At 34.4% G+C, this 25,189-nt stretch overlaps 4 protein-coding genes and 2 pseudogenes across 6 annotated transcripts; 5 read left to right on the top strand and 1 right to left on the bottom strand.

Annotated features, from left to right (window-relative positions):
- Window positions 1-135: 135 nt before the first annotated feature.
- Window positions 136-2,947, top strand: LOC104725430 (transcription factor MYB111-like). Its single transcript, XM_010444094.3, has 3 exons — window positions 136-590; window positions 820-949; window positions 1,809-2,947. Exons 1-3 carry the CDS (start codon window positions 458-460, stop codon window positions 2,590-2,592), a joined length of 1,047 nt encoding a protein of 348 aa, XP_010442396.1. The 5' UTR covers window positions 136-457; the 3' UTR covers window positions 2,593-2,947.
- Window positions 2,948-10,087: 7,140 nt separating this feature from the next.
- Window positions 10,088-14,725, bottom strand: LOC104725429 (uncharacterized; annotated as a pseudogene). Its single transcript, XR_015570517.1, has 5 exons — window positions 14,380-14,725; window positions 11,397-13,990; window positions 10,915-11,241; window positions 10,511-10,748; window positions 10,088-10,360 (listed from the first exon to the last, which is right to left on the bottom strand). The product of XR_015570517.1 is annotated as an uncharacterized LOC104725429 (transcript).
- On the top strand, window positions 10,145-11,434 carry LOC104725428 (uncharacterized). Its single transcript, XM_010444091.3, has 3 exons — window positions 10,145-10,356; window positions 10,571-10,797; window positions 10,934-11,434. Exons 1-3 carry the CDS (start codon window positions 10,192-10,194, stop codon window positions 11,313-11,315), a joined length of 774 nt encoding a protein of 257 aa, XP_010442393.1. The 5' UTR covers window positions 10,145-10,191; the 3' UTR covers window positions 11,316-11,434.
- Window positions 14,726-14,800: 75 nt separating the features above from the next.
- On the top strand, window positions 14,801-16,984 carry LOC104725427 (importin subunit alpha-5-like; annotated as a pseudogene). The gene is made up of 9 exons (XR_015570518.1): window positions 14,801-15,005; window positions 15,111-15,204; window positions 15,295-15,386; window positions 15,465-15,596; window positions 15,681-15,866; window positions 15,958-16,121; window positions 16,216-16,294; window positions 16,569-16,697; window positions 16,858-16,984. The product of XR_015570518.1 is annotated as an importin subunit alpha-5-like (transcript).
- A 2,359-nt stretch (window positions 16,985-19,343) lies between these two features.
- Window positions 19,344-21,851, top strand: LOC104725425 (importin subunit alpha-2-like). Its single transcript, XM_087476150.1, has 10 exons — window positions 19,344-19,422; window positions 19,514-19,602; window positions 19,687-19,778; window positions 19,868-20,017; window positions 20,094-20,279; window positions 20,379-20,542; window positions 20,615-20,693; window positions 20,902-21,039; window positions 21,143-21,273; window positions 21,356-21,851. Exons 1-10 carry the CDS (start codon window positions 19,391-19,393, stop codon window positions 21,636-21,638), a joined length of 1,344 nt encoding a protein of 447 aa, XP_087332276.1. The 5' UTR covers window positions 19,344-19,390; the 3' UTR covers window positions 21,639-21,851.
- Window positions 21,852-21,989: 138 nt separating this feature from the next.
- LOC109127417 (importin subunit alpha-1b-like) lies at window positions 21,990-24,256 on the top strand. The gene is made up of 10 exons (XM_087472888.1): window positions 21,990-22,048; window positions 22,243-22,325; window positions 22,547-22,674; window positions 22,793-22,870; window positions 22,985-22,998; window positions 23,116-23,258; window positions 23,613-23,632; window positions 23,753-23,880; window positions 23,964-24,009; window positions 24,125-24,256. The coding sequence occupies exons 1-10, from the start codon at window positions 21,990-21,992 to the stop codon at window positions 24,254-24,256; spliced, it is 831 nt and encodes a 276-aa protein (XP_087329014.1).
- Window positions 24,257-25,189: the final 933 nt, after the last annotated feature.

The raw sequence follows: 25,189 nt of genomic DNA, 5'->3' as shown, positions 1-25,189 counted from the left end.
ATTGAGGAGGTGAACATAAGAATGTTGTAGACACACTCATTGAATGCATATACAAGTAGGTATATGCATATAGCTGCAATACACATGTACATATATGCAAGTACGTATTTAGGTATATAAAGTATACATTGTAATAAATATCTTGTCATCACGGAAAAAGGGAAGAGAGGGATCAAAGGTTAGAAGGAGAGGTACGTGGAGTGTCTTATGTGCGATGGTTTTTGAAGATGGACAATACATAACTTTTAATCCCACCGCAACGTGGTTCATTCCTTCACCTAGACGATGTCGTTTTTAAACCTCACTCTCTCTTTCCCTTTTGCCCTCTCTATATTAATCACCTGGATGGTTTCTTCTATTCTCACTAACCCACTCTCTCACTCAAGGGACTAAAAAGTGTTTTGTCTTTTCTGAGTTTCTCTTTCTCTTTTTTTGTCAAAGAAGAGATCGAGAAGCGATGGGAAGAGCTCCATGTTGTGAGAAAATCGGGTTGAAGAGAGGAAGATGGACATCCGAGGAAGATGAGATCCTCACCAACTATATTCAGACCAATGGTGAAGGTTCTTGGCGATCTTTGCCTAAGAAAGCTGGTACATATATCGTTATATCTCCAAAATTTACATTTTCTTATTGTCTATATTTCTTAGATTTTAACATTGGACAAAGGACTAAACTTCTTCAAGCTGTTAATGCATGCATGTGTCAATTTAAAAACAAAACTTGTAACGTAATATATATAATTGTATATTAATAGAAGAATGCTTTCTATTTTTATATCTCTATATGTTCTAATATCTTACATAATTTTTTTTTTTAAAGGATTGTTGAGATGTGGAAAGAGCTGTAGACTAAGGTGGATAAACTATTTGAGAAGAGACTTGAAAAGAGGAAACATTACAGCCGACGAAGAAGAAATAATCGTCAAGTTGCATACCCTTCTCGGCAACAGGTACTATACCAAATTAATCCACGTCACATCCTTCATTTATATTTCGTGCACTGTCTAAATAGTGACTCTAAAGACTGGGGCCGTGCATACTATACAGTACAATTATTTTGCATGTCATGTCAACTTAAGAAACATTGAGAAATGGTCATCCAACCGTTCAAAAAAAGAAGACAAAAGTCATCAAATTTATTAGTTTTACAGCCATGATTTTGTGACCATCGAAAACATTTCAGCCGTTGATCACTGTTCGAATGGCCCAACCCCTTTCAAAATAATATATATACGAGATTATCCAATTTGACTTTTTGTCAATAAAAAAGCCTTGGCGTTATGTTGCTATAGATCTAACTGAATCGACCTCCCTAATTAATCTTTGTCTCATATGTGTTCTGTGTACGGTCCTAGTTGTAAAACAGGCTCTCCGACCTCTATAAAAACCTTGATAGTGATACGCATGTGTCCGTTAGCAAAGTGGTATTGAGTCTAGGGTTAATGCACTGTTAAACTACAAATTCGCTTTTATATATATGCTTGTTCATTTGAGTGTTAGTATTTTATTTGTGATAAATTTGTGGAAAATTCTTACCAATAAATCTCATTTCTAGACGAAACTCGAATATATTTCATTTCTACATTTTTAAAAACAAATGAGTGGTCGAGATCGTTGTTGGAACGGTCCAACCTTTTTCAAAGAAAAACTAAGTACATATTAATGAAAACATGCAGTTTAAAAAGAAAAAATTAAAATTTGTCGTCATCAATTTTCTTATACTCCATATATATTGGTATTGAATATTTGAACCAATGAAAAGCCAACTTGTTCTCACGTGTGTGCATGTGACTATTTTTTTTGTTTTAGGTGGTCACTTATTGCAACACATCTACCAGGAAGAACAGACAACGAAATTAAAAACTATTGGAATTCACATCTCAGCCGCAAAATCTACGCCTTCACTGCCGTTTCTGGAGACGAACACAATCTAGTCATTAACGACTTGGTCCTGAAGAAATCTTCTTCTTCTTCGCCTTCTGGAGCCAAGAACAATAAGAAGACCAAGAAGAAGAAGAAGGGAAGAACTAGTAGGTCATCCATGAAGAAACATAAGCAAATGGTAACGGCCTCCTCAAAATGTGTCCCACAACCGAAAGACCCAGAGAGTGAGATCAGTGATGGAGGGCAAAATGGTAATTTCGAAGGAGATCAGTCTTTGGGGCCTTATGAGTGGTTGGATGGTGAGTTAGAACGGCTCTTGAGTAGTTGTGTATGGGAATGCCCTAGTGAAGGGGCTGCGAATGGAGTAAGTGATGAAAAGATGTGTGAGAGTGGGGACAATAGTAGTTGTTGTGTGGGTTTGTTTGAAGAAGAACAAGGAAGTGAGACAAAGCTTGGTCACGTAGGAATTACAAAGGTTGATGGTGATCGTGATATTGAGATGGAAAAAGAAAGAGAGGGAAGTGTTTTGAGTTCGAACTCAAATGAAAATGATGATAAAGATTGGTGGCTTGGTCTATGTAATTCTTCAGAATTCGGGTTTGGGATTGATGATGAGTTGCTTGATTTGGAGTTTCAAGGTAATTTGACTTGTCATCAAAGTGAATATCTCTGGGATCTCTCAGATATTGGAGAGATAACATTGGACTGATATAACAAAACAAGTGGTTCGTACATGAGAAGGCGTATTAACCCGATAAAACATCGATCTTTTGATTGTAAAGTCTAATGTTTTGTTTGGTTATAGTGGATCTTGTGATTATGTCGTAGCTTGTTATAGTGTGTTACGAGAGTTAGGATAAATGTAGCGTCTAGTTTAGACTAGTTTGAAGCACGTTATGCTCTCTCTCTTTTCGTTTGTTTCCCTTTTCTTGTGATTCGTTCGCTCTATTTTGTAGCTATTTTTTTTTTTTTTTCTTCCTACGTTTCATTATCAATGTTCTGTAATAATGATGAATATTTTGGGATCGTTTAGAAGTATATATGTTTATTCGTTTATGTATTAATTAAAATTCTCAAATTTCAACCCAACTTCTAACCAATTTAAGGGTAGACATAATTCCCTTCTCATCCAATCGCGTGTTCTTTTTTTTCTCCAATCCATAACTTCCATATGGAATGGAAAGACAATTCTTTTTCTCTTTAATTTGATATTTATTGGGATGAGTGGATACGTGGAAAGAATGAAACATTTTCAAGTTATATACTCAGTAAAAATGACACAACGCCTTTCAGTTTTAAGATGGTATTGTACCAATCTTCTAGACTATATTTGGTAACCCCGCTGTTGCTTTGATCGACGGTGGTTTTTCCAAGTATGTGTGAGCAGCTATCGTAATAGGCGTTTTACTTGAACATAGATGATGATTTTGTTTCTTTTTTGACTTCGAAAAACTTTATCTTCGTCGATGTCTTCAAATGGTTTAATGTGATTGTTTTCATCTTTGATAAATATTACATGATAGATTTCATCTCACGAATCAATTATTTTTATCTAAACATGAATAAAGAAGAATAAATATCATTCCTCATTTTTCCCCTAAATTATGTTTACCAATAATAGAAATAGTCTATTTTTATATCGAAACAAGATATGAAATGAGTCGAGCTGAGCAATTCCGCAAGTAAAACAATTTCATAAAAAAAATTCCAATTCAAAATAAAACTGTAAACAACTTTTTGAAAATTATATTTTTGACATTCACAGTAGATAATATAGTGAAACAAAACAAACAAATACACATATATATATATATATATATATATATATATATAATTCCTATTAACTAAAATATTTAAATAATTTTCCTCACATAAAACAAATATTGTAAGTTTCCTCACACAAAAGAAAAAATTGGGTAATTTCATTATCTCAAAAAAATTATCCCATTAACTAAAATAAAATTTTAATCTTTAAATGCAATAACAATCTAGAACTTCTAATCATTTTGTTTTTTTCGTATTATTTAAAATATTTTTACCTTTAATGGAATTTCTAATACTAGATTTAAATAAGGGTAAATTATATACTTTAGCCATAGGGTAAGTTTTTTTAGGTCAAAGTCAAAAGCATCTTACACATATTAGCCACTTGCCAAATTTTGGACAATTATACACTTCAAACAAAGAAACTAAATCTTATCTAGTTACATCTAATTCCTTTAAGTAACTGAGCTCAATAAAGTCTCGTTGTTACAGTAACTAAACAGAAATTTTTTTAATAATTTTAATTATATTATGTCACATAATATTTTATTCATACTTTAAGTTTTTGATGTACGTACGTCGCATAAATCGAACAAAATCTAATATACGTACACACCAACAATGAAATAAATAGATGTACATAACATCAAATTTACTTAGAGTGTACATAGTCAACAACAATGACAAAAATAAATCATTGTATCAAAAATCTCTTTTTCAATATACATACACAACAACAATGAAACAAATCAATGTACATTGCATCAAATATATTATAATCTACGTACACAACAACAATGAAATAAATCAATATACATTGCATCAAATATATTATAATCTATGTACACAATAACAATGAAACAAATAGATTATACCAAATTTCTCAATTGCCATACATACAAAATTGCAATTTTACAGTTTGTAAATAAACCAACTTAGAGTACTTGTTATTGTTATTTACATAAAGAAGATATAACACATAATTAATGTTAATCATTACGAGATATAAGTATAACTATATGTGTATATATTTCTTACAAAGTTTATGCGAGAAAATTTGATTAAGTAATCATCTCAATCTAATTTTATTCACATTTCTTTGATGAACAAAAAATACTATAATTCTTTCTTTATTTCTTTCCTTAGTATTTTTTTTTTTGTATTGTAACATAAAATTAAAAGAAATAGCTTTCCAGCTTTTAGCCACCTAGTTAAATTAAGACAACTATACCTTGTAATTGATCAATTACAGTTTAGTTTCGTTACCCAACATAATTACTTTTATTCAGTTTGATTTAAATTAATTATATGGGGACAAACCAATCGTTGCACTGTTTCAGTTTTTATTATATAAAAATTTTACTACATCAGTTGCAATTAATTATACATAAACAAATTTAAAAAAAAAATGAGGAGAGAAAACAAAAGGTTGAGATATTTTGTGGTGAAAAACCAATTGTTCTACATCATAGAGAGAAGTGGAAAACAGAAATTGTTCATGGTCAAGTAGAGTTCTAGTCCCAATGTTAAAGTTCATTCATATTTAGACCTATGTAGCTGACTTAAACATCCTAATAATTAACAAAAAAAACTTAGAATTATAAGCTTATCAAACTTAAAATATGTTAAAATATGCTAGATATACATGGTTTTTATGTAAAAAACATTAAAAGGTGAAAAAAACAAAGGATTATGAAAAACTGAAAATGACGGCAGCAAAATTGGGTTGCAGAAGAGATAACTTAGGTTGAAGATGACTGGAAAATTACAATTATACCTTTCATTCGTTATAGACTTATGGACGTACACAAAAAACATTATGTACGTATATGACTATATTAACTTAAACGTACATAGAACAACTAAAAACGAACTACACATCATATATGTACATGATTATATTGATTTAAACGTACACATTCATACCAAGTCTTGCAAAATAAAGGCGTTAAATATCTTGTCATTTTATATTACCTTTATATATATATTGTAATATTATTTATGATGCAACCAGATTTTATAGGAATGTTAAATGCACAACGAACCTACCAATGTCATCTTCCTAGATGTTACGCATGTGAACAAGTTTCTGGTTGAGGGTGTTGATCGACACCATAGGATGTATTGTTGTAGCAACTATCAATGGAAAACCAAGTCTCCACCAAAATTTTAAGAACTTGATGATTTCTGTAAGACATCTATGGCTGGAAAAAAGATTAAAATTAACCCTAAGGGCTTACATTTGTCTTTTGGATTTATTATGTGGTGATAAATTGGAAATTTAGTACACCAATTATATTGTATTTGTTGTTGTGTACGTATGTTAGAATTTCTATGATGCTATGTATATACAACAAAAACTTAAGTGATATATCGGATTCGGGTTTGGATTTTTGAATCTAGAGATTTTGAATCTGATTGAGATTTTAAAATTAAAGATTCAAGTTCGAATAGGATCATGGGGTTTGAATATTTCACCCATTCCTACTCTTATGAAAGAATATGATTTGTTAACATGAAATTGGTGATGATGATACAAAAAGTGGATTTACTCATATTCATAGATATCTTCTTTTTTTCGTTGTTTATTTCATTGTCGACAAATATTTATTGTTAACTCAATTTCAAACTATCAAGTGAACCCAAAAAATTATATAAAATATAAGTATTACTTTGACTTAGCAATTAAAATATATATATACATATATATATATAGATATATATATATATATATTGTTCTAACGTACATAACCTTCACTTATAGCCACTACTCAATAGTGTAAATATATGTTTGTGTATGATTGTTTGACTAACCTCTCTAATTGGCAGCACACAAGATTTAATGAATCGTTTTTCATATCATGATCGTTATCTCGTCTCTCACGTCCATATTAACTCATGTATGTACATGTTGAAATTTTTTTTTTCTTGTATGTTACATCAAAATTGATCAAAATGAAGAAAACTATTTAAATGTGTATGTACACAAAAAATACAAATTATTATTATGTACGTATATGGTTATGTTAATATTTGAAATCGTATCTATAGACACAATTCATAATAAGAATAATTACGTACACAACGCCTACATGAAGTACACAACGCCTACATAAAACCCTAGACTAAATACGTACACAGTCGTAGCTTTTTGACAAAAAAATACGTACACAATCTTTGTATTGACTTATATGTACAACAACCCCTAAACATTAAACACTAAACCGTGTACACCAATTCGTTATGTATAGATGATGAGAAGATTCCATTGATACAGAGCCAATTCCAATAGACTTATTGGAGGATCCCATTGGCGTGCATCCAGTAGGAATTGAACCTACGAATTCGCCAATTATGAACTAGAATAGATATTTTTTGTTTCCTACTCACCCGAGCCCATATTCAGAGTTGAAAAAAAGAGAAAATTAGAATCTAATTTCTATAGTTTTGGCGGCATTGTCGAGTGGTAAGGACGTACATGATATTGACTTAAACGTACACAATGTTTATATAAACATAAATAATAAACTCTAAAATATTTACGTACATGATCGTATTGACTTATAGGTAAACGATCATATTGACTTAAACATAGATGTTCTGATTAAGTATTGTCACAAGTTTAATCAAATTTTAAGGCTTATATCAATTTTTTTGCAGAGGAGGAAATTAACAACATTTCATATAGTTCAAGTAACAAATTTGAATTTTAACATGATTTAGGTTGTTATTTGCAGGGTATTGAAGTCTGGGTATACAATAGCCTATATTTTAAACATTTCTACAACTATGTCAACAATGGGTTTATTAGGAAGATTAACTAAATTACATATTACATCTGCCAACAAGTACTTAAACAAATATTGGTGTAATGTACATAACTCCTAAACAACATCATTTCCAATATTTTTAAGTTAGTTCTTAATTTGATGTTATAAACCTGATATTAAATTGTACTCAGTTTCTAGTAGTTATTTAAAATAGTGAAAATAATGCTTTTAATTTTTTTAATGTTTTTTACGTGAGTTTTTTTAAGAAGATATATATTAATGTAATTGAAATAATTTATTTTAACATCAGTTTCTATTGATGTAAATTTTGTATCATTTTTAAAAGTGATCTTACCAAGAAATTAATAGATACATCAATAATCAAAATGATGTAAATTTATTTTTAAATCATTTTTTCTAAAGTGATACAAATTATTAGGACTTGAATCAGTTTTATTTAACTGATGTCCAACTAGTCAATTATAACATCAATTAAATATAATTGATGCTTAGTTGCTTCATTTATAAATAAATAATTTAAAATAATATCACTTAGTTTTGTGATACCATTTAAGTGATACAATACACTTATTTTTTTATTTTTTTTGTAGTGAACACTTTTTCTCCTTTTTCTGTAACTCTCAGGCATAACCCCTAAACAAACCCTAAAATTAAACCGTAAACATACATGTTATTGACTTAAATGTAGACAATCCCTAAATAAACCCTAAAATAAATTCTTCATGTACACAGTTAGTAGTGCATGTTCTTATCACGATCGCTGGATTAGCGGTCAGCGACTAAAAATACAAGTAACTTGAGATCCAAGTTAGCAAGAGTACACCGGCGACACCGTAAAAATAGTCGCAGCGACACTTTTTAGTCTTTCCAACAGTCGTTGGAAAAACTAGTGACACCAGTGACAACAAATGAAATGAACAAAAAAAATAGAGAAGCAAAGAATGAGAAAGAAACCAGCGACTAGAAAAGAGAAAGTCAGGGTAATTTGTTAGTCGCTGGAGGTGTGGCAGCGATCATGAAAAGAACATGACCCATATATAACTTAGTGATAGGCGTACATGAGGTATATTCAATACAATGATGATTTAATTTATAAACGTATTATTGAAATGTTTTGATGGTATATTTGTAAAATACATGCTGCAAAAAAGGTTTTATGTACATAGATATTATTTCAAATGTGTACGTACACATGAAAACACAGTGTATTACCATGTACATAGTAATACTAATATGAAATTGTCTTCTTCAATAACATAATAAGATTCAAAGTTAAAGAAAAATAGAATAATAAATTAAAATTAAAAAATTAATATAGTAAAATGGATCTTAAAAGAGAGAAAAAAAGAATTAGAATTCAAAGTGAAAAACTAAAAAATAATTAGGAAAGTGAAAAGAAAGAAAATATGAAAACAAAAAAGAAATAGAAACTAAAATAATATAATTATTTTTAATATATATATATTTTTCCTTGTAGGAGTCATGTATCAACTGACTAATATAATATTTTTTTCTTTTACTTGTGTGGTTACTGTAGCAACGAGAACTGCCCAATTACTTTGGGTGATATCAGTTGCAGGGCATAAATGTTCAAATTGTAGAAAGTGGCTAAAATGTGGAAGGAAACAAAATGTATGACTTAAAGTAATAAAAAAAGATGACATGTGGCTGTAACATCTAATTTACCCTTTAAATAATTGGTGAAGAAGAAAAACCAAAATAATAGAATATGAAATGGTAGACAAAAATAGTCAAAAACAAAGATAGAATCATAGAAGGATAAACTATATTTATGATAGTCAGTAGTCACATAAAACTTGGGTATAAAACTCAAAACCAAGATTTGAAGGTATATTAAATCCAAAATCCAATACTTTTACTCTTTTACAACGAGACTACAAACATTGACAAGAAAACACCACAAACAGAAATTGAAAACCATTTAATAAGCTGGGGTCAACACACAAACATGTCTCTCTTTTTTTTTTCCAAAGCCGACGCAACCAATGTCGGCAACAAGAAAAATATACTAAAACAACGTCAAATAACACAACATCGGCGACGAGACAACTGAGATTAAGGTGATGACAAGTAGTGTTGATTAGATTCGACGCTAAAGATGCATGTTTTCTTATGTCACTACTACATCTATGCTTTTGAAGTGGGGTATCAGACTATTGATTATTATGGTGGGGTGTGGAAAGCTTTTGTCTTTCTATTGACAATAAGTTAATAACACGTCCTCACATGATAATATTAATCAAATTCAAAGATATATATATATATATATATATATATAAACTAACTAACACTCACGAACAAATGAAAGGTACGATGTTCTTGTATGAACACAAAATCACAAAAGAAGAAAACAAGGTTCTAGCTAGCATCATAATATATATACGTGTAAATATATAAAAAGAATCATCCAACTAGCTCCATTAACGAACTCTCGTCACATTATATAATTTACACATCATATTTTAAAGGACACCATACCAGAATAGTATAGTATTTTAAAAAGATGTCGTCCGAAAGAGAACCTTCGAATCTTTGGCCTTTAAGCAACCTTTGTCCGAAGCAATTCTTCTATTCTCCTCCCTTTTTTTGAATTTATTTATCAAATATTTTAACTTTATTCTTTTCCTCTTACCTTTCAATGCCTTTCTTATATAAGTGTAAAACAAATCAAAGTAATATAACTTTCAAAACATGTAGCATCGATTCATATCTATCAGACATTGGCGAGAGACATGTCGAGAACAAGAGTACGAGCTGTGACCCATCAAGATCTTGTCCCAAACCCCAAAACCACCGATCTCAGAAGCAAAACCGGTATTTTCGTTGTGGTTTTGACCATAATCTTTGGCCTCTCCTGCTTTGTTCTTTGCCTCTATGCCGAAGCCACAAGATCTCAGGTACCTTATTATGGATGTATATAATAAGATTATTCATATGTTTTGATCATATCTTCAAGATAAATCAGTAATATATATTAGGTTCCTATATATATATATATATATATATATATGGATTACATGTAAAAGTAACAACAGCAAAAAAGTAACTCACAACCTCATGTGATCATGTCGGTCCAAAGTATGTTGTCAATGATTCCCATTTTGTATGTAGTCTATATGGGGAAGCAAAACGTGCGTGTACAACAGTAGCGGGAAAACACCATTGTTGTGCGGTGCAATTGCGTTCGTTGGACTAGCGGTTGCGATGGTAGGCTTGCACATGTACTTACTTATCGCAGTCACGGCATCGCCGCCACTACTTCTGGTTGAGTGGGATCCTGACTCTGTTCCTGCAAAGAGGCTCACGTTTCAAGCTGCCTTCTTCTTCGTCTCAACGTGGTAAGCAGACTTGCTCTAACGCAACGACTAATGTCATGTTTGAAATATAACAACAAAAAATCCTAACTATAAGCTCTGGATGGTTAAGCTGAAACATTGTGGAATAATATGTTTTACCGTTATTTGTCTCTATAAGGGTTTGCTTTGGTGTTGGAGAAGTTCTTTTGTTGGTGGCACTTAGCGTGGAATCAGGACATCTAAAGAACTGGTCTAATCCAAAACCTAGTTGTCTAGTAATCCGGCAAGGCTTGTTTTCAGCGGCTGGAGTGTTCTCCCTGCTAACTGTCTTTCTAGCCACGGGACTTTACCTAACCGCTCTACAAGCACATAGAATCTCTAAGGATCTTGAAAATACACATAGAGATATTCTTGAGGCATCAATTCTTTATGCATCTCCTCCAAGATCACCCACAAATCGGATGGCTACAGTAGCTCGCGAAGGTCCTGCAACGGTTAGAGATGAGTCGACGACTCTGGAATATCTTGTTTCTTTGAAGCAACTTGCATATATAGTGTAGTGTACAATATATAGGAGATAAGATATACTAGGTAACAATGTTAATTCAGCAGACAAAAAGATCAAAGACATTAATACTTACACATTCGATTAATGCATCAAGGCGAAATGTGTGCTAAATGTTTTTATCCTCGTGTAAATAAAACGAGAGTCGCCTTCTTAAGCCGCTCCTCATAAATCCTAAGTTTCCCATAAACTCAAACCAGACCAAACGCATTTCAATGTAAAATCAGTTAGCAAACGTTACCATCTTCATGATTTAGTTCGGTTTGGTTCAGATTCAGTCTGATGATCCTCAGGCCTGTTTCTTACCATTGGATCGTTATCTGGCTACTACCAACTTACTCGTAGCTGTGTCGTTGCGCGATAGCTCTGTTGTCACTGGACAGACAACTGATGGCGGACGAGTTCCAGGAGGAATCAGTCTTGGAACTTCAGAAGCTTCTGGCCAATCAAAGACTCCCGGAAGCGGATTAAAAGCAGCTGCGTAACCTCGAAGAGAACTCTGTGTGTTGTAGTAGTCATTTATATACTGCAAATGGTCACTGTTCATCCTCCTGCAAACTGCTATCACGTGTGAACACGGATATTTGCAAAGTTGCCATATCCCACATGTGCATAACTGCATACCCGGTTGCTGAAATGAACAACAAATCTCTTCTCTCCAACTTGCATCATTTCTGTGACCTGAAACCTCTCTCCGGTATGTTCTAATGGCAATACATCATGTGTTTGAGAAGCTACCTTGTATTCTTCAAGATTTGTCATCACATGTTTAGCGTATAGGTCTCTTCCGTTCAGTGAATCCGCGGGAAGACCATGTCGAGATTTGAAAAGCTCTGCCAGGTGATCAAAGATTAGGAAGATGCAGGTTGTCATTCGAAGATTGTCTATGAAACCATAAGTCTTAAAGATTGTGTTTGCAGTCATGATCCCGAATCTAATCCCACCATCATCGTAAGCCAGAGCCCATAGATGCAGAGGCATTTTTTCTAACCATTTTCGAGCCTCTGGGTCCATCTTTTCGATTTTCTTCAAGTAGTATTCGAAACTTGATTTGTCCCTCGTGGATCCAGCCTTGTAAACTAACTCTGTCATGAGATTGTTATGGAAAACATCATAAAACTTTAAGCACATATGCCTAAGACAAAACCGGTGTTGTGCCCACAGACACTCAGGTTCGTTAACAACTTCAACTATGTCAGGACTCAGACTTGTTATAAGACAAAGGCCTTCCTTTGCGTTACTTTATCTCTGATGCACGCAAAGAACCAACGCCAGGTATCAGCTGACAAACTTTCTTGGGTAGTAATCGCAAACGCAAGTGGAAAAAACCTGTTTTCAGCATCAAATCCCCCTGCAACCAACATTTTTGCAGGGTATTTATTCAAGTCTATTGTATCCACTATGATCAAAGGTCTGAAGTGAGGAAACCCTTCAATTGACTGTTGAAACGCCCAAAAAACGGAACGAAAGGATGCATATTTGGGATCAGGAAAAATATCATATTGCCATTCCAAGACCATCTTGTTAGATGAGCTAAGGGCAGCCATGAACTTGGGAAATATGTGAAAACTCTTGTCCAAATCTCGCAAGATTGCATTGAAAGCTTTCTTTTTAGCATCCCGCATATTAGTACACGAGACTGCGTAGCCAAATTCTTCTTTCACCCACATGTTTAGCTCTGCAACTGAGAGCGAGGGCTGAGCTTTGATTAGACCTTTGAGCTCACCTGCCAGAAAATCTGAGCTCACATCTGCTGGCTCACAACTATGTGGACCTATATATTCTGTTATCTTAAAGCCATCGTTGTTCGTTTTAGCAGCCTTGAGAATCCATACGCAGTAAGTCTTGCACTTACATTCATAGATACCTGAAAGGTCACTTTCGTATTTAGTGTACATTCGTTGTCTTCGATTAGAGTACAACTGCACTGCTTTCTCCAACTCATCTTTATCTCGAAAAACCATCCCAAGATGCAACTCACGTTCATCAAGCCATTCACTAGAGAAAATCATCTGCTCTGAGTCCTTTTCTATGAGGCTTATTGTTGGACCTGGATTTTTCAAATTTGAATCCTTCTGTGCAGTCCCACTTTTACCACCATCTCCACAGTTACACTTACTGCCATCCATACTTTCCTCTTCTTCAATCCACCCGTTACTGTTACCCTCCTGAGGAGTTCTTAATGTTTTATCTCTCACACTCACATTTACTTCTACTTCGATATCACCATCCTCTTGCCGAGAACGCTTCCGCGTCGCCTGATTCGCCAAGGAACTAGCAACAAGACCGACGATACCTTCATCAAGAACCGGTTTGACCTCTAAATACAACTCCACATTGTTAATAGAAGGATGATAACTTGGAACCTCAAGCATAGTCTCTAAACTACAACCATCCACAATAGGCAAACGCACATACTTCACCATAGATTTCTGAACAATGTAAGGATACCTACAAATCAATCCAATCTGAAACTTCCCCCTTTCAAATCCAGTAACTCGATGCACATGATCCAACAATTTGGGCAAGTCAATGTCGCCTTCAACTCTAATAACTCTTGGAACTGATCCTTCATAGTATGGACCATCAGGACCATCTTTTATACAACCATTCCAATAACACAGCACTGGTATCATTCTTGTTTCCATAAGTAAAAGCACCACAAAAAACCTTCAAAAAAATCCAAGAGAAACAACAATAAATGTGGTGAATACTTTCTGAAGGAATCGAAAAACCCAAAACCGTAAATGTGATTTCAGAAACTCTAAAGCTCAATTTCATGAGATAATCATAATAACACACCATAGTGGAAGAGCTATAAAGGTGAATGCTTTCTAAAGTAAACTAAAAACACAAAACCATATAAGTGAATTCAGAAACCCCTAAAGCTCAATTTCATGAGGTAATCATAATATAATAGGCCATATGGAAGACTGATAAAGGCAAATGCTTTCTGATAGAGAATGTGATTTTGATTAGATACTAGAAGATAGACACAGTAAAACCCTAGAAAAAATTGAAACATTTTTGAACTGTGAGGATAAAGAAACGTTTTTTACCTAGCCAAGTCGGGAAAGAGCTCACTTGCAGTTGCAGATGTGTTTCTGTGTAATTTTACCGGAAAAAATAGTTCTCACTTCGCCGGCGAAAACACTTTTACTCTGCAATATGGTCCAAAGTTTCTTCCTTTTATCGTCGGTAACGTCGTACAGTACAATATGGTTTAGTTCGGTTTAGAAAAATGAACGATTAAAAAAAGTGTCTTTTGTTGTTTTAGAATGATTGGGGTTAAGTATACATAATTGTTTAATTACGGCTAATTAGATTAGAAAACCCTCCCGCTTCTTTAAATTGAAACTGTTGTCGCTTCTTCTTCGAATTCACCATTCTTGCCTTCTCCTCAATTCAATTCCAAATCTTTTCAGTTCTTGCGTTCTCTTCACTTTGCAAATCCCTTTCCACTTCAGATTTCTAGGGTTTCTCGATAGCCATGTCGCTGCGACCGAGTGCGAAGACAGAGATCCGTCGAACCCGTTACAAGTTATCTGTTGATTCGGAAGAAGGACGGAGAAGAAGAGAAGACTTTTTAGTCGAGATTCGTAAAAACAAACGCGAGGAAAGCTTGATGAAGCGACGCCGCGACGGTGTTAAAGATTTGTCTCCTGATGAACCCTTTCAGAGTTTGGTAAATCCCCCCCCCCCACCCGTCCGATCTTTGGTTTTGGATTAGTAAAGTTTAGGTCTTTAATTTGATTTTGAATGAATTCGATTCATGGTTGTGTATGTGTAGTTGGAGGTTTCGGATATGATTGCTGGGGTTTTCTCGGATGATCCTTCGTTGCAGCTTGAGTCCACGACCCGGTTCAGGAGGGTTCTATCATGTGGTAAAGTCTTTAACTTTTTCTTGGTCTCGATTTGAAAAGGTGCGACCTTTTTATCATTTAATCGAGTGGTTTCTCTTGTATATTGTTCAGAAAGAACTCCACCTATCGATAGCGTGATAAAATGTGGAGTTGTGCCACGTTTTGTTGAGTTTCTTAAGAAGGATGATTACCCTAGGCTTCAGGTTTGAAGAGAAAAGTTTCCATCTTTTGATGGTTTAGTGTTGTAATCTTTGGTTCTGAAATTTTTGATCTTTTTATAGTTTGAGGCGGCTTGGGCTTTAACAAATATTGCTTCTGGAACATCTGAGCATACCAAGGTGGTGATTGATCTTGGTGCTGTTTCACTCTTTGTTCAGCTTATTGCTTCCCCTGATGATGATGTCCGTGAGCAGGTATAGTTAGTGTTTTTGTTAATATGAATGCTTATGATCTTGTATATGAGTTCAAATTCTGAAATTTTACACTTACTTATTTAGGCTTTATGGGGACTGGGTAATGTTGCTGGTGATTCAGTACATTGCCGTGACTTTGTTCTTAACTTTGGGGCATTGACTCCACTGTTGCATCAGCTGAATAAGAATGCTACCCTGCCCATACTTAGAGTTGCCACTTGGACTTTATCAAACTTCTTCCGTGGCAAGCCTTTGCCGCCCTTTGACCTGGTATTCTTACTTATCTCTCTCTATCTATAGGCTCTGTTCCCTCATTTTATATAAGTGAAACACTACTTGACTTATGAAACATGATTAACAGGTGAAACCTGCTCTCCCTGCTCTTGAACGACTTGTTCATTCGAATGATGAAGAAGTCTTGGTAGATGCTTGCTGGGCACTTTCGAATCTGTCTGATGGTTCAAATGAAAAAATCCAAGGTCTGAACGAGGCTGGTGTTGTCCCAAGACTAGTTGAACTTATCAAGTTAGTTCTTCTCCAGTAAAAATAACTCTTTAACCTGATGTTGCTACTTGCTACAGGTTTGGATTATGAAGGTTGACAATTTTTTCTTTTGCAGACACCTTTCTCCTTTTGTACTTATTCCTGCACTTCGTACCATTGGGAATATAGCTTCTGGAAATCATCAGCAGACCCAGGTATGTAATTCATATTATGGAACCTTGTAGAAAACTTATGTTGTCCTCCGTGTGAATGTAGTGTTTTTCAAAGAATAGCACAGCTTATTTTCTTATCCTATATCTTGGATGATTATATTACTATAGTAATATTAATAGATAGAATCCAGAGCCGAGAACACTTCATTAAATGTTGCTTGAGTACAATGTTGAGATCAGAATTTGTAACCAAAGTACAAAGTGGAGGAAGTCTTTGCTTGGGCTCTGAAATAACTCTTTGAAATGATTTCTTCAGTGTGTGATCAAGTGTGGTGTTGTACCCGTTCTTGCCGACCTGCTTCGTCAAAACCGTACGAAAGGCATAATGAGGGAAGCTTGCTGGACGATTTCAAACATCACTGCAGGCACTGGAGACCAAATTCAGGTGAGAGAAGTTTGTGTTGCTTTATCACTGCAGGCATTAGCTTTTGATTTTGTTAATATTGCAGTACTAGCCATTCTGTTTTTTTTTTTTTTTTTTTGGACAAAAGGCCATTCTGTTTCTATCACTAATTGTATTCTGTTTTGTCTTTCTTTTTAAACAGTCAGTTATTGATGCAAAATTGATTCCAAGGTTGGTCAATCTGGCTAAAAAAGCCGAGTTTGACATAAAGAAAGAAGCTGTATGGGCACTTTCAAATTCCTCCGTGTGTGGTTCTCCTAATCAAATAAAGTACATCCCTGTCTCCTCTCTTTATCACCTTTTCCATGCCTTATTGATCAATCAATTCACAAAATCTCCATTGGTGTGATTCAGATACTTGGTGGAGCAGGGTTGCATCAAACCTTTATGTGACATCCTGGTGTGTCCAGATCTAAGAATCATATTAGTGTGTCTAGATGGATTGGAAAAGATTTTGAACGCTGGAGAGGTGGAGAAGAAGAACACAGGAGACGTGAATTCATATTGTCAGATGATTGAAGATGAGGAAGGGCTAGAAAAGATTGAGAACCTGCAGCACCATGACAACAATGAGATCTACGAGAAGGCAGTGAAGATTCTGGAAACATACTGGCTTGAAGAGGAAGGTGAAGGGTTAGTGGACATACTGAAACCTCAAGGAAAAGGTGATGAGGTATATCAGACTTCAAGTTCAAGTTCTCATCCGGGCTTCCAGTTTGAAATTTACTCGTTAAGATGATGATCCCACACAATCTGATGATATTGAAAACAATAGCCTCTGACATTGGAACCAAAAGCATGTACATATGGTAGGTCAAACTCAAAGTCAAAGAGTGAGTCAAGTGCTAGTTTCTTGATGACATTAGGCTTTTACTTGGTTTGTTACTTGAGAGAGTACATAGTTTTGATATAAAAAAAAGCTTTGCATCCATTTTTCAGGGAATCTATTGTTTTGTGTTTTTCGTTTTGAAGTATTTTGGGAGCTTTTAGAATTGCTTCATATGTTGTCTATTTGATGGTTAAAAAAGTAACATAGCTGTTTGCTGCAGCATCTGTGGAGTTGCTTTATGAGTTAAAAACCATTCAGTGTACAAAGTTATTCAAAATCTTAAAAAATGAAACGGCTACGATTAAATATAATCTTGACTCAGTCATCATTGACCACTCCACGCGAAGAAACCGTAGTCTGGTCCGTATCTGATCAAACACCACTCTCGCTCAATCTGACACATATTGTTATATAGTTTTATTTTATGGTTAAAAATTTATTATTAAGCATAATTAATTACATTGGTTTAGCATTTTTAAACTGCAATCTCAAAAACAAAAGCAACTATGCCATGAATATAAACTCACATATTTAATTAATTCGATATCAAACTGCAGTTTAGTTTATAAAATAATTTAGTAATAGATCTAAAGCAAATACCTTTGAGCTAAATCTTGTTTACATTATAAAGTTGTCGGCTTTATTCATAATTTTCAATCACCTAACAAAGAAATACTTTGAAAGTGTCAAATTTCTCTTTTACTCTCGAATCAACGCGAATACCAAATTTGTAACGAGATTCAGTCGGGACAAATCAAAACTTCTCTTCTATCCAAAATGACGAACACAAAGGTAAATCATAAGAGAAAAAACTCACAAAAAGTCTTAGATTCAGAGATGGCAGGACATTTTATTTTCCACATGATCCAAAGTCTTGGCTTTTGCTTAACTCGGTGGAATTTGAGAAAATAGACAAATTTAAAAAATATACGTTAATATTATGTTTTTTTAATTGGATTGTGGGCTTGATTGGACATGTATCCTACTATATTAATTGGAAAGTACAAATATGAAACTAATCTTAAAATGTGTAAAAAATTACATTAAATTGTCATTAGAAAAAACTTAATTAAGATTAATTAATTAATTAAATAAATATAATTAATTAAAAAACGAAAATTGGGAACACATAAAGTAAAATAAACTGTAGTAAAATTAAAAAAAATCTAGAAGAATCAAAACTAATTTGTACTTAAAAAAAAAAAATTTAACAGCTAAGATTTTAAAAATCTAATCGAATAAAATCTATATAACTACAAATTTTATCAAAAAAAAAATTTCAGCACGAGTTAAAATTTATATTTATTACATGTAAATGTTTATTGACATGTTTTCAATAAACATTTTTAAAATACAAAATTTTTAATATAAACAAACTGAATTTTTAATCATAAACCTTTATAAATAACATAATAACAAAATAAATTATTTAAAATTTTCATCAAAAAAATGTTCAGCCGGCGGTTTTCCGCGGATTAGTACATAGTGTTTTAATTAAAAGAGCAGGCTTGTAAACCAAAAATATGAGAGAGACATATATACATGACTATGTTGCTAATTCAATTTCTATTGGTAGTACATGCTGATTTGTATTAATTATTATATTTTGATTGGTTAACTTTTTTTAACTGATGTGTCACCAAAAGTTAAAGCTGATGTGTGAGCACTTCTACTTATGGTTAAATCAAACCAAACCTAACCGGTATTTAATTACAGTAATTGAAACTAAACCAAATCAAACCGGTTTCTCATAAAAAGAGAGGTGGTCAAAGAAAGAGAGATTTCTAGGGTTTCTCTTCAAGTTTTGCGTATCGCTTGGAAGAGAGGTCAAAGAAGAGAGAAAGCCATGTCGCTGAACCCAAAAGCCAAGAAAGAGGTTCGTCTAAACCCCAAACCGGTTTCTCAGGTTCCTATCACAAGTGATCAAATCAATCTCTGGTTTGGGTTTTGATTGTTAATTCCTGTTGGTGTACAAAGAGATGGTCGATGGTGTTCGGTCAGATGATCCTTCAATACAGTCTGAATACGCTTCCAAGTTCAAAAAGTTTCTTCTTGATGGTACAAAATTCTGTTTACTTTTCTTCTTCATCACCATATCTGAATGGTTCTTTTAAGCTTCTTCTTCTTCTTATATATTCCCAGAGGAAAACCCTCCAATTGATAAGATAATAGAGTCTGGAGTTGCGCCTCGTTTCGTTGAGTTTCTTAAGAAGGAAGATAACATCGAGCTTCAGGTTTGAAGGCCACCAATTGATTTTTTTTTGTAATGATTTTGGTTATTTAATTTGTCCACTAATTCTGATATTCGATGATATATCGTTAGATGGATGCTGCTACAGTTCTAAGAATCATTTCTGAAGAGAACACCAAAGTGCTAATTGATCACGGTGCTATTCAAATCTTTGTCCATCTTCTTGCTAGTGCTGCTGCTGCTGCTACTGATAGTCTTCTTCTCCTTCTTCTCCGTATGGAGGTATTTTACTTCTTTTAGATACAAATGCGAGATATGAGTTAAAAAATTTATGTTATTTTATGTTAAAAATCTGCAGGCCACAACGGCACTAGGTAATGTTGCTTGTGCTTCAGTAGAATCCCGTGACTATGTTCTACGGTGTGGTGCACTGAGTCCTCTGTTGGCTCAGCTGCATGAGAATGCTGACATGTGGATGCTTAGAACCGCCGCTTCTACTTTGTCAGCCATCTGCTCTGTCCACCCTCGGCCTCCCTTTCGCCAGGTCTTCTAGCTTCTCTCTCTCTCTCTCTCTCTCTCTCTCTCCAGGCTTTGTTGCCTCAGTTTGTATACATATTAACACACATGGAAACATGATTAACAGATGGAACCTGCACTCTATGCACTTCAGAGAGTTCTTCACAGAAATGATGAACAGTTCTTGTCAGCTGCTTGTTGGACACTTTATTTTCTATCTCATGGTCCTAAAGAATACATCCAGAGTTTTATCGATGCTGGTCTTGTCCCAAGACTAGTTCAACTTCTCGGGTTAGTACTTACTCCCAAAACAAAGATTTAAAGCCTTATTTAAAGGCTGACAATTTTTTTTTCCTTTTGCAGAAACAATTCTCCATCTGTGATTGATCGTGCATTAGGTACCATTATGTATCTAACTACTGGAGATAATCAGCAGACAAAAGTATGTTACCTTTAAAAGCACTTCTTGTTGAGTTACCGTAATGTATCTTAAATGATCAAATATATTACTATATATACCGGATATTAGTTGAGAGGATGCATTGCTTGCATTTGATATATATTGCGTGTGTACAATGTTACGATTGGATTTTGTAACCAAAAGGCTCTGGATAAAGTAGGACCTCTTTGAACATTTTTTGTTTTCTCAGGTTGTGATAGAGTGTGGTGTTTTACCTCTTCTTGCCGACCTTCTTACTCAAGACTATGCTATAAGATGCCAAAACATAAAGAGGGACGCTTGCTGGGCGATTTCAAACATCACTGCAGGCACTGAAGAAGAAATTCAGGTGACAAGTCTTGTGATTGTGAATGTTGCAAAAAAATAAATTTACCCTTTTGTTGCTATCACTCACTTATTGTTTTCTATGTGTCTCTTTACCCTAACAACAGTTAGTTATTGATGCAAACCTGATTCCAAAGCTGGTCAATTTGGCTCAAAATGCTGAATTTGACATCATAAAGGAAAAAGCTGTAAGGGCAATTTCACATGCAGCCTTAGGTGGTTCTAATGATCAAATCAGGTACGTCCATGTCTTCTTTCACTTTTTAACATGCTCTTATTATTGATCATCACAAGTCACAGTTTCTATTGATGTGTTTCAGATACTTGGTGGAGCAGGGTTGCATAAAGCCTTTATGTGATCTCCTGGTATGTCCAGAACCAGAAGTCATCTTTAAGTGTCTGTATGGACTGGAAAACATTTTGATGGCCGGAGAGGCAGAGAGGAACATAGGAGGCGTGAACTATTTCTCTCAGCAGATTGAAGATGCGGAAGGGCTAGAAAAGATTAAGAACCTGAAACAGCACGTAAACAATATGATCTACCTTAAGGCTATGCAGATTCTGGAGACATACTGGGCAGAAGAGGATGATGAGCAGACATAAAAACCTCCAAAGTGATGATCTCTGGTCTCTCAGTTGTGAGAGAACCAAGTCCCAAATCTTCAGTTGAAATGTATAATTAGAAATGTGCACCAAAAACAAAAACAAAAAACTTTCAAACTGTTGAAAAATCTGTATCTTCTTATGAATGGAACCAAAACTCAAAGAGTGAGTCGAGTTCTTTGAGTCCACTGTTGGCTCAGCCCATGCTTTAAATCGCCACTCGCACTTTGTCAAACATCTGCTCTGGCAAGCCTCGGCCTCCCTTTCGCCAGGTCTTATAGCTTCTCTCTCTCTCTCTCGAGGGTTTGTTTCCTCAGTACATAATAAAACACATGGAAACATGATTAACAGATGGAACCTGCACTCTCTGCACTTCAGAGAGTTCTTCATAGAAATGATGAACTATTCTTGTCAGCTGCTTGTTGGGCACTTTATTTTCTATCTGATGGTTGAAAAGAAAATATCCAGAGTTTTATCGACGCTGGTCTTGTCCCAAGACTAGTTCAACTTCTCGGGTTAGTAATCTTACTCCTCCAAAACAAAAAATTTAAGCCTTCGCTACATGTTTTGATAATGAAGGATGACCATTTTGTTTCGTTTGTAGATACGGTGCTCCATGTATGATTGATCTGACATTAGGTACCATTATGAAACTAACTAACAGAGACAATCAGCAGACCGAAGTATGTACTTTTATACTCCATATATGTTTCCTTTTAAAACACATCTTTTCGTTGAGTTATCATAATGTCTCTTGAATGAATATCACTAAATATACTGATAAATTTAGAGGATGCAGTGCTTGCATTGTTATATATGGCTTGTGTACAATGTAACGATTAGATTTTGTAACCAAAGAACAAAATGCCTAGGCTCTGGATAAACCTCTTTGAACTTATTTTTCTCAGGTTGTGATAGAGTGTGGTGTTTTACCAACCTGCTTACTCGAAACTATGTTCTAATATGGAAAGACATAAAGAAGGACGCTTGCAGGACGATTTCAAACATCACTGCAGGCACTGAAGAACATATTCAGGTGACAATATTTTTATTTAAGAATGTTGCAGATAACATAAAAAGCAAATTTACCCCTTCTGTAGCTATAACTAATTGTTTTCTATCTCTGTCTTTCTTTACCCCTAATGTATTAACAGTCAGTTATTGATGAAAATTTGATCCAAACATTGGTCAATATGACTCAAAATGCTGAATTTGACATAGAGGAAGAAGTCGTATGAGCAATTTCAAATGCAACCTCAGGTTGTTCTCATGATCAAATAAAGTGTGTATCCCTATCTTCTCTCTTTTTCACTTTTTAACAATGCTTATTGATCGTCAAGTCACAGTGTCCGATCCATGGGTGTGATTCAGATACTTGGTGGAGCAGGGTTGCATAAGACCTTTATGTGATCTCCTGGTATGTCCAGATCCAGTAATCATCTCAGTATGTCTGGATGAATTGGAAATCATTTTGAAGGACGGAGAGGCAGAGAGGAACGTATAGGAGACGTGAACTATCTCACTCTGTGCTGATTGAAGATGAGAAAGGGATAGAAAAGATTCAGAACCTGCAACACCACAAAAGCAATCAGATTCAGAATCTTGCACCTTTGATGGATGGTCAAAACTCCCAAGAGTGAGTCAGTCAAGTACTTGGTATAAGCATTGGCTCCATTGTTCAAGTTTCTTGGAGTCTGCTTTGAGTTGTTATCTGTGCTAAAAACCAAAGCAGAAGAACCTTTGCTGATCAAAGAACAATGTTAACGTATTTTTAATATTTGTCACTTGTGATTAGGAGATTGACAATATAACATTACACACAACACAAGCTCACTATCTCATCTGGAAGCATGCAGAATAAATAGTATATGGTCTGAATCCTATACATTTCTACTTAGAAATATAATAACCAAATGCATCTGATCTAATATCGACAAACAAACATTTTTATATATACCATAAACATCACTGCAGGCACTGAAGAACAAATTCAGGTGACAAGTTTTTTGACTGTGAATCTTGCAGAATAAATAAATAAAAAACAATTTTACCCTTTTGTTGCTATCACTTACTAATTGTTTTATATGTAATCTCTTTACCCTAATGTATAACAGTCAGTTATTGATGCAAATATGATCCCAACGTTGGTCAATTTGGCTCAAAATGCTGAAATTGACATAAAGGAAAAAGCTGTAAGGGCAATTTCAAATGCAGCCTCCGGTGGTTCTCATGATCAAATCAGGTACGTCCATGTCTTCTTTCACTTTTTAACATGCTTATATAATGATCATCACAAGTCAAACAATTTATATTGGTGTGTTTCAGATACTTGGTGGAGCAGGGTTGCATAAAACCTTTATGTGTTTTCCTGGTATGTCCATATTGAAGAACCATCTTAAAGTGTCTGAATGGATTGGAAAACATTTTTAGGGCCGGAGAGGGCGGAAGGGCTAGAATAGATTGAGAAACTGCAATAACACGAAAAGAATGTGATCTACGAGAAGGCTTTGAGGATTCTGGAGACATACTGGGAGGAGGAAGAGGATGGTGAGCAGACACAACAACCTCCAAGTCGATCGATCCGGTCTTCCAATTTCTCTGTATTCAACTATAGTTGAAATGTATAAAAAAACAAAAAAAAAACAAAAAAAAAAAAAAAAAAAAAAAAAAAAAAAAAAAAAAATCTACTTGATGAGATCCCCACACAACCTGGCTGAGAGTAGAGTGTAAAAAATCTCTTTCACAAAACTGAAGAAGTGAGTCAAAGTTCTTGGTGGATTTATCAATCTTTTGCTCCACTGTTACTTTATATCGTTTTGAGGCTATTAAGAGTTGTTTTGTATATCGTTCATACAAAACGAATTTGTAATGCAAGATTGATTTTGTGTGCGTGAACTCATAAACTGTTTTAAAAAATGTAAATAGAGAAAGAAAAAAACTGTTTTTAAAATGTAAATAGAGAAAGAAAAAGGGTATAACCGTCGTTTAGCCAAATCCTAAAGGGTTCACTTCCGAAACAATTTTTGTTTTCTTTGTTGGCGAATAAAAAAAAAAAAAATCCTTTCTTTCTAATAAACAGCAGTGTCTTTCAGAACGACAGACCAATTTTGTTTTTGGCTTGTTTTGTGAAAGAGAGTCACGTGATCTTTTCTAATCGTTGAACGCTAATTACAAGATTATGATCCCTTTCTTGATCACTCTGTTTTCAAGTCATGAAAATGAGAGCTGGAGAAATGATCGAACTGCACAAAATTAGTGTTAGTGATAAGAATACTTGTGCTGATGATTGTCGTACAAGCAAAACCCACCATTGGTATCGGTGTTGGTGTTTGCGTTGGCGTCGTGGTCGTGGTCGTAAGATTAGACGACCACATGAACCCTAATTTCACTCCGATTGGGGGAAATCGTCTCATCCTTAAACCAATACGCCGAACATATTGAAATGTGGGTTTCAGTGAACCGGAGTTAAACCCAAATTAAATTTTATTAAACGGATCCAAATCCAAAATTAAATCAAAACCAAACCGGTTTTCTGATAATGATCATTCCGC

The sequence above is a fragment of the Camelina sativa genome, chromosome 11, assembly GCF_030686135.1.
Source record: "Camelina sativa cultivar CO46 ecotype springtype chromosome 11, ASM3068613v1".
Classification (NCBI taxonomy): domain Eukaryota; kingdom Viridiplantae; phylum Streptophyta; class Magnoliopsida; order Brassicales; family Brassicaceae; genus Camelina; species Camelina sativa.
Note: the sequence above shows the minus strand (reverse complement) of the source record. Positions and strands in the feature narration are given on the sequence as shown.

What these genes read in the sequence shown, in the direction of transcription:
- LOC104725430 (XM_010444094.3), top strand. Translation starts at nt 458, where the DNA reads ATGGGAAGAGCTCCATGTTGTGAGAAAATCGGGTTGAAGAGAGGAAGA. An exon ending in ATCTTTGCCTAAGAAAGCTG is followed by an intron (nt 591 to 819) that starts GTACATATATCG and finishes TTTTTTTTAAAG; the next exon opens with GATTGTTGAGATGTGGAAAG. An exon ending in CATACCCTTCTCGGCAACAG is followed by an intron (nt 950 to 1,808) that starts GTACTATACCAA and finishes TTTTTGTTTTAG; the next exon opens with GTGGTCACTTATTGCAACAC.
- LOC104725428 (XM_010444091.3), top strand. Translation starts at nt 10,192, where the DNA reads ATGTCGAGAACAAGAGTACGAGCTGTGACCCATCAAGATCTTGTCCCA. An exon ending in CCGAAGCCACAAGATCTCAG is followed by an intron (nt 10,357 to 10,570) that starts GTACCTTATTAT and finishes TTTTGTATGTAG; the next exon opens with TCTATATGGGGAAGCAAAAC. An exon ending in TTCTTCTTCGTCTCAACGTG is followed by an intron (nt 10,798 to 10,933) that starts GTAAGCAGACTT and finishes TGTCTCTATAAG; the next exon opens with GGTTTGCTTTGGTGTTGGAG.
- LOC104725425 (XM_087476150.1), top strand. Translation starts at nt 19,391, where the DNA reads ATGTCGCTGAACCCAAAAGCCAAGAAAGAGGT. An exon ending in CCAAAAGCCAAGAAAGAGGT is followed by an intron (nt 19,423 to 19,513) that starts TCGTCTAAACCC and finishes ATTCCTGTTGGT; the next exon opens with GTACAAAGAGATGGTCGATG. An exon ending in GAGATAATCAGCAGACAAAA is followed by an intron (nt 20,694 to 20,901) that starts GTATGTTACCTT and finishes TTGTTTTCTCAG; the next exon opens with GTTGTGATAGAGTGTGGTGT.
- LOC109127417 (XM_087472888.1), top strand. Translation starts at nt 21,990, where the DNA reads ATGGAACCTGCACTCTCTGCACTTCAGAGAGTTCTTCATAGAAATGAT. An exon ending in CAATCAGCAGACCGAAGTAT is followed by an intron (nt 22,326 to 22,546) that starts GTACTTTTATAC and finishes TATTTTTCTCAG; the next exon opens with GTTGTGATAGAGTGTGGTGT. An exon ending in GCACTGAAGAACAAATTCAG is followed by an intron (nt 23,633 to 23,752) that starts GTGACAAGTTTT and finishes AATGTATAACAG; the next exon opens with TCAGTTATTGATGCAAATAT.